Source organism: Aegilops tauschii, chromosome 5 (assembly GCF_002575655.3).
Source record: "Aegilops tauschii subsp. strangulata cultivar AL8/78 chromosome 5, Aet v6.0, whole genome shotgun sequence".
In the NCBI taxonomy this organism is placed as follows: Eukaryota; Viridiplantae; Streptophyta; class Magnoliopsida; order Poales; family Poaceae; genus Aegilops; species Aegilops tauschii.
In genome coordinates, this window is record NC_053039.3 from 39,118,068 (window position 1) to 39,125,916 (window position 7,849).

General features: G+C 40.7%; 1 protein-coding gene across 1 annotated transcript; it reads right to left on the reverse strand.

The window, feature by feature from the left end:
• Positions 1–5,771: 5,771 nt before the first annotated feature.
• LOC109738416 (E3 ubiquitin-protein ligase Os03g0188200-like) lies at positions 5,772–6,909 on the reverse strand. Its single transcript, XM_020297520.2, has one exon. It carries the CDS (start codon positions 6,742–6,744, stop codon positions 6,232–6,234), a length of 513 nt encoding a protein of 170 aa, XP_020153109.2. The 5' UTR covers positions 6,745–6,909; the 3' UTR covers positions 5,772–6,231.
• Between the last annotated feature and the right edge of the window lie 940 nt (positions 6,910–7,849).

Sequence of the window (7,849 nt, forward strand, 5' to 3'; positions counted from 1 at the left end):
TATAAAAAAAGTCCGAATCAAATGTCAGGAGGAGATAAGGACTTTTAAAATATCATTTCACAAACTATCTCTAAGTGATGTCATGCTGAAATAAGGGACTTCTAAAAAGTCATTTCAAAAACTAAAAATGTGATGGTGTGATCACGATTTAATTTCCTAAGGCGCTACAATGAAAAGAAAATTGGTTGAGCAAACCGCATTGATGGACCCTGCCTGACCTAGACTGGTGAATGATGTGTCTCATCTTGACCTAGCGTAGTGTGTTTATCATAACCAGTACCGTGGTACCAGAATAAAGATAGTTGTGTATGAAGGCAAAGTAGACATTTATCATTTTTGTATAGCTTACAAAAACTAACCTATAGGAAGTTGTGTCAATTTTTTGGGGGCTCAACATTGTACGAAACACGGAAACCATTTTTTAACCCGGCACGAGGGACTAAATAAATCATAAAAGAGCCTCTACAGACCCCCTTATAAAACTTCTACGCAACCGACGGTTCGTTTTGTTCATCATTTACGGATTTGTTTTAATTTTTGCCAAAATTTCTAAAATTTCATGTACATTTTTTCTATTTCTAGAATATGTTTGGAATTCTGGATTACTTTTAAAAATCATGAATAATTTTATTTCATGAACATCTATTTTGTGATTGTGATTATTTTTGTAATGTGCGAACAATTTTTTGACATCATGAACATTCTAGGATTTTCAAATATGTTTCGAATTCACAAACATTTTATGATTTCTCAATATACTTTTAAAGCTTGCAACTTCTTGAAATTTGGTTCTTTTAAAAATCCTGAATTAACTTAAAGAAGGAAAATGAAAAAGTAAAATGCGAAATAGAAAACAGGGGGCGCAACCACCCGCACATGGGCCGGCCCATTAGCGTGTGCGGGGGGAGAAGGCGCGCTTCTACAGAGAAAAAAGGGGTGCCAATATGCAATGGGTAACTTGGCAATCTTAAAAAGAAGAAGAAGAATAGATCGCTGCCCCTCTTTGTTTAGCAGTCGAATTACCCATTCCTTTTTCTTTATTCAATCTGTCTTACATTCCTTATATGTATAACCTTTCAATCTACGTATTAATAGAATCTATAGTATTCATGTAGAATAAGAATATTTACATTGAGTTCCTTGTTGATATTCAAGATCTATTAGTATTTGGGGCTACTGGCCCTTCTGGGGCAAATTGGAGGAGACGATTTGTTAAATATTATTAGGATGGATGTAAAAACAACTATCACTGAGATCATGTTGAAAGTTGTTGTCAAAGTATCCTTGTGTGCGCCATGTCGGTCTTCAAACTTCTGAAATGGACGCAAGGACGTGACTTATGTTACATCACAATTTTGGTGGGGAGACGATGAAAAAGTAGAAATATCATTGGTTCAACCGGTGGAAGTTGTGATGCCTAAATATAATTAGAGGGATGAATTCAATGTATTTCCACTCTTTTAATTTAACCATGTTGGCAAACCAGTGTTGGATATTACTGACCTATCGTAACTCATTGTGTGATGAGGTATTGAAAGTTAAATACTGCCCAGAAGGGGACATACTGAAAGCTAGCCCAATGGTTTCAGGTGGCAAATCATTTTGGTAGGACTCACACGTTTAAAAGAGGAACTACTCGGTGTGTAAGAAATGGAGCGGATATCAAACTCTCGAACGACCCTTGTATCCCATAGAGGCCAAATCACAATGTTATCTCTCCACGACGAGGAGCAGTTCCTATGTGTGATTGATCTTATTTATCCAGGTACTAGTTATTGGGATAAATATTGGATGAGACTTTACATATAATGTTAATGCTCAATGCATACTGCAAATTCCTCTAAATAACGAAGGTTTCAGTGACTTAATTTTGTGTAGTTGTATGAAGAACTATTGTTTGCCTGTAGCTTACCAACTCGAATAGCATCACTAGTTTGGAGGTACAACGTGCAGTTCTCTTCGAACTCGGTTTGGAAATTAGTGTGTGTCAATTAAAGATCCCAAGCAAAAAATTTAAATATGTTGGCATGCACTTATGGTATTACCCTTCTAAAAACTACCCTTGGATGCCAAAACATACGCGCGTTTAGTGGATACCTCTATTTGTGATCCTTCGATTTCAATGCCTAGCAACAATTTATATCTCACAGAAGCTCAACCTAATTGCAACCATAGGGTCTGCTACTTTGGTGGATAGATAGGGGTCTGCCACTCTGGAGGAACTACTCCAATTGTCGGAGAAACAAATGTGGTGGATTACCCATGTTGGGTTGTAGGAGGCAATATCTATTACACCATGGTATATGTTGTGGATTAGTTGCCAATAAAATCACGGAGAACGGTTTCCACCATTGGATCATTGAGAAAAAGGGGGTGTTTTGTTAATGGGGAACAAGGAACTATCTATAGTTGTCACAATATAAATAACTATACTTATCTGAGCCATATGAACATGTACATACGAAATACGAGAATTTCCACCTCTATTTTTTGAAAAAATAACGACTTTATATAGATAAGGACATAACAACTGCAGGTTTTTACAATGCAGAACATGGAAAACAGAAAAAGAAAAGTTCCCATCACCGCGAGCAGGCGACGAGGCCACATGGGGGGGGGGGGGGTCCTATATGGCGCCTTTAGCGCCACATTTCCTTCATGAACGAAAGTGACCTGACGTGTCGCGCGGATCGCACGTCTCCCTTTCGATCGCATCGTTCGGTCGATGCTTGCCCGTTAACCGTTGACCATTTGACTTTTTCTAAAACAATTAATTAGAAAAATTCAGAAAAAAGAAAATTTGGACGAAAAAAAATCATGGAGTTGACATAGTTCATAGATTTGGAAATAACCTCAATTTTTTTAAAAATTTCATTAATTTGAAAAGAAACTAATCAATTTAAAAAAAAGTTCATGAAATTTTGAAAAAAGCTCATGAATTAGGAAAAGGAAATCATGGTTTTGAAAAAATTTCATCGATTTTGAAAAAAATGTTTGTCGCTTTTGAAAATAAGTTCACAAAATTGTATTTTTTTTATCGATTTGAAAAAAATCACCAAATTCAAAGTAAGTTCATCTATTTCTTTTTAAGTTCTTCAAGTTTGGAAAAAGGAAATAAAAATGGAAAAGGAAAAAGAAAGAAAACAGAAGAAAACCTGCCAAGAAAAGGGTTTACGTTTCTTATTTGGAGAAGAATAAAGAAGCTAACTAGGCACAACAGGAAAGTTTCCTAGTTGGTTATCTTGGTTGTACACACATCTACTAGGGGAAATTCCTATTTGCCGCTCGTTGCGGCAAGTAGTCGACGGGACGCACAGGGCCATATGGACGAGCGTTAGTATGGGCCGGCCCGTTCAAACGTTTGTGCGAATCCGGTTTTGGGAATCTGCTAGGTGGTTCCCAGCAAGTTTTTACTGGTTTTGGGAACCTACTAGTGGTTCCTAAACCGGTTTTTCTATCCCCCCTTCCCCTTTTTGTTTCTTTTCTTTTTCTATTTCTTTTGCTTTTTCATTTAAAAATTTCCTTTCCTTTTCCAAGTTTCTTTTTCTTTTCTTTGATCTATCATTTTTTTTATTTTTTCATGTTTCTATTGTTTGAGAATTTCAAATATTTATTCGGAATTTTATAACATGTCCTTGTTTTCGAAATTTGTTCTCAATTTCAAAAAATATTAACGGATTTCATAAAATGTTCTCGTTTTCAAATTTTGTTCACAATTTCAGAAAATGTTCATGTTTCGAAAAGTCTTCAGGAATTTCGGAAAATTTCTTGTTTCAATTTTTTTCAAAATTTCAAAAATAATTCGTCTTTGAGAAAAATGTTCAGTAAATTCAAAAAGGTGTTCTCATTTTCAATTCTTTTGTTCTTTTCATGTATTGAAAAAATGTTCATGAACTTCATAAAATGTTCCTGCTTTCAAATTTTGTTTACAATTTCAAAAAATGTTTGTGTTTCAAAGTCTTTCAGGAATTTTAAAAATGTTCTTGTTTTAAATTTTGTTCACAACTTCAAAAAATGTTCTTGTTTAAAAAAATGTTCAGTAACTTTAAAAAATGTTCTCGTTTTCAAATCTTTGTTATGTTCATGTTTTGAAATTTTTTTTCTCCTTATCAAAATCTATTCAGAATGTTATTCATAAAATGTTTATGTTTCATAAAATGTACATGAATTTCAGAACATGTTCTCATTTGCAAAATTTGCTCACAATTTCCGAAAAATGTTCAATAATTTCATAAAACGTTTCTTATTTAAAAAATTCACAATGTCAGAAAAGTTTCAATTTTTTCAAACTGTTCACGTTTTGGAAAACTGTTGGGTTTTGCAAAAAATGTCCGTGTTTTGTCGTATATTTGGATTACAAAAATTGTTCACATTTTTTAGAAAAAAACTTAAAATATTTGCAGCATTTCAAATTCTTCGAAATTTTCAAGAAGTGTTTGTAAAATGTTTTTTTTCTAAAATCTCTACCCTCTTTTCTTTTGTTATAGTGTTTTGCGCTTCAATAATCAAGTAGCACCTTTGTGGTAGAGTGGCTTGCTGGTCGCAGTATGCTCTGTGGTGTCATCGAGGTAGTCGGATTGAATCCTAGCAAAGCCTGCATGTTTTCATTTCGTTTTTTACTTTTTTAGTGGAGGGTTGTTTTTTAATTGCACGCGCGATACAGGAAACATAACTGCCTTTCGCGTCTATGGGCCAGCCCAGTCGTTCGTCGCCCGTGTGCGTCGATCCTCTGTTTGACGCAGAATGAGTCGTATAGGAGGTCTCCCTACTAGGCTCATGTTTGAGGGAGCCACTAGTTAACGAGCGCTCTTTCGAGAGCCTCGCAACGATCAGCGCGGCGCGCTCTCAGGCATTCGCTACGTGTCGCGCTCTGGAAGCTCCCTCTGGATTTTATTTTTTATTTTTCCTCATGCGTTTTCGGCTATTTAAACGGTTTTTTGACGTTTTGGTTTTCCACCGGTGTTCCTTAACTTTTTGACGCAAAAAAAATTAAGATTTTTTTCCGCGAAAAGACTTATTTTTTTTTTCCTTTCGCGAGAGTCACGGCCGTGCCTCTCGGAAACAAAAAAAACATGTTTTCTGTTTTTTTTTCCTTTCGCTAGAGTCACCGTTTTGCTTCCACGAGAGGCACGGTTGTGCTTTCGCGAGAGTCACGGCCGTGCCTCTCGGAAACGGAAAAAAATGCATTTTTTTTCTTTCGCGAGAGTCACGGTTTTGCTTCCGCGAGAGGCACGGTTTTTCTTTCGCGAGAGTCACGGCCGTGCCTCTGGAAACGGAAAAAAAACGTGTTTTCTATTTATTTTTCTTTCGCGAGAGTCACGGTTTTGCTTTCGTGAGAGGCATGGGTGTGCTTTCGCGAGAGTCACGGCCGTGCCTCCTCAGAAACGAAAAAAACACGTTTTTTTTTCCGTGAGAGTCACGGTTTTGCTTCCGCGAGAGGCATGATTGTGATTTCGTGAGAGGTACGGGCGTGCCTCTTTCGGAAAGGGAAAAAAACCCGTGCTCCCGGTACAGTTTTTTTGTCCGGTTTTTTCGTGATTTTTTTCCGTAAAAACCTTTCAACATGGGATCTTGTTTTGAAGATCTCGACGCAGTGAATCCAACGGTGAAAGCGGTTTGAGATTTGGACGCATGGTTTGAGAGATAAAACATTTTGAATAAACGAATCTACGAGAAAGGAAAAACTCCCAGTTGCGACAAGTGGCGCGCTGCATGTGCGCCACTTGTCGCAACATGAGAGTTGGAGTGATTTTTTGCAACGAGTACTCTTCCACTAGTAATTTAGCATGTTTGAAGGTTTACAGAATGAAAAAAAGTATAAGATGGGCCGGCCCAGCATGGAGGGGGTGTGCGCCCGTTTGGAGATATGAAAGTAACTCGCGTTTTACAAAAAAAAAAAGTAACTGGCGTTGAAGACGTCGAATAGGAAATGCGCCGGTACAGAGTGAAAAAGAGTCCGTATATATACAGTGTTTGGACAAGGAAGAACTACAGTAGACGTAGCCAAAGTCGCGGCATCGTCTGCAATCTGTCGAAAGAGCATGAATGTGCAAGCTATATCTCTACTGCAGTTCTGCTATGTCTGCACGGCGGCTGCGGCTCCATACGATCAACAGCAAACATCATCCGTTGCCGCCGGACGAAGTGGCCCCGACACCACAGGCGACCTATCTATTCTAGCTAGCTCTCTCCATCTCTTGGCTGCACGCTGACGCTATCTGTGACGACGGTTCAGGAATTCTTCACGGTGGTGGACTGCGGCGACGTGCGGCAGAGCGGGCAGCTGGGCCGCCGGCGCAGCCACTCGTCGACACAACGCCGGTGGAACGCATGCCGGCACCCCGGCAGCCGCCGGAGCTCATCGCCGTCCGCGTACTCCGCCAGGCACACCGAGCACGTCGTGTGGTCACGCGGCTGATCGCTGTCGTCGGTCGAAGGCGCGGTGGCAGGCCGAACGTCGTCGACCCGTCCCGGCGAGTATACCGTAGTTGGGTACGTGGCCAGCTCGGCCTCGTCGATCCCCGCGCAGGCGTACCGGCAGCCAAGCTCGATGTCGATACTCTGCTCCGAGTGGGACGAGGATGACGAGGAACCGTGCCCGTGGCGCCCCCGGCTGGCGCAGAAGAAGGTGAAGACGGAGAGCAGGACGAGCGCGGCCACGGAGGCGCAGATGAGCACGGTGTCCCCGGACATGGCGATCAACACCGTCACATCGATACCCTGACCGTGTGTCTGCCACCACATATATAGTCTACTTCTGTCCGCACGTCGAGCGGCAGGCAACGCAACACTGTCAACAAACTATCGCGCCAATGACAACGTCTTGCCGCTTCCTGATCAACAAATTCTTTACTTGCTGCGTGGATTCCTGTTTAGCTTTGATTATTTGATTTGACGGAAAAAGAAAGAGCCTGCTAATATGCACCAGTAAAATAATATTGATATCTCCTTTATGTCCCTAACATAATCTGACAGAAAGTGCACATTGACTCCTTTACTATAATTGTTTTATGGCGGAGAGGATTCTGGTCGGTGGCCGTCCAACGCCGGAAGGAACTGGATTGAAAGATGGCTAATTCTGTATTGGCCAGGTGTTGCTCTTCGCTCTGGACGCAGCTTCAGTGATTTATATGTTGTGCTAGCTGTTTTTGTCGTGCATACCGCCGTGGAATTTCCAAAATTCTGTATCCCATCCTCTCGATGAAAGGACAGAACCTTTTTTTTGCGCAGAAAGCCCGGAACTTTTATTAATTAGAGAATAGGGTTACAATCTGCAGCTATTAAAACTGCAACATCACTTGGGACATCCACTGGACGAGCACCTGTTCTGTGCGTCCTAACGGGAAAGCTTAAAAATCCACCCATCAGGCTCTTGCCTGGGCACCATTTCGCGTTACCACGTACTCCCTCTGTAAACTAATATAAAAGCGTTTAGATTATTACGTGTGTGTTATGTATCTTTTGTATAACCTGTAATTTATGCACACGATTTCATCGAGCTCTGATGCATTCAAACCCTGATTAATCCAGTCACAATAAGCATCCTCTCTCACAATATATTTCCGATCAAACTGTGTCTAGCTCTCATGCTGGTTATTAAGTGGTAAACACAAAGCCTACACTAATAGAAAAAGGGCCTATTGTCCCGGTTGGTAAGAGCCTTTTGTCCCGGTTTTTGAACTGAGACTAAAGGGTCGTTACTAATGCCCTAACCCTTTAGTCCCGGTTCTTACACGAACCGGGACAGATGGGCCTCCACGTGGCCGCTGCGGCCAGCCCAGGCCGGGGGGCCTTTGGTCCCGGTTGGTGACACCAACCGGGACCAATAGGCATCCACGCGTCAGCATTT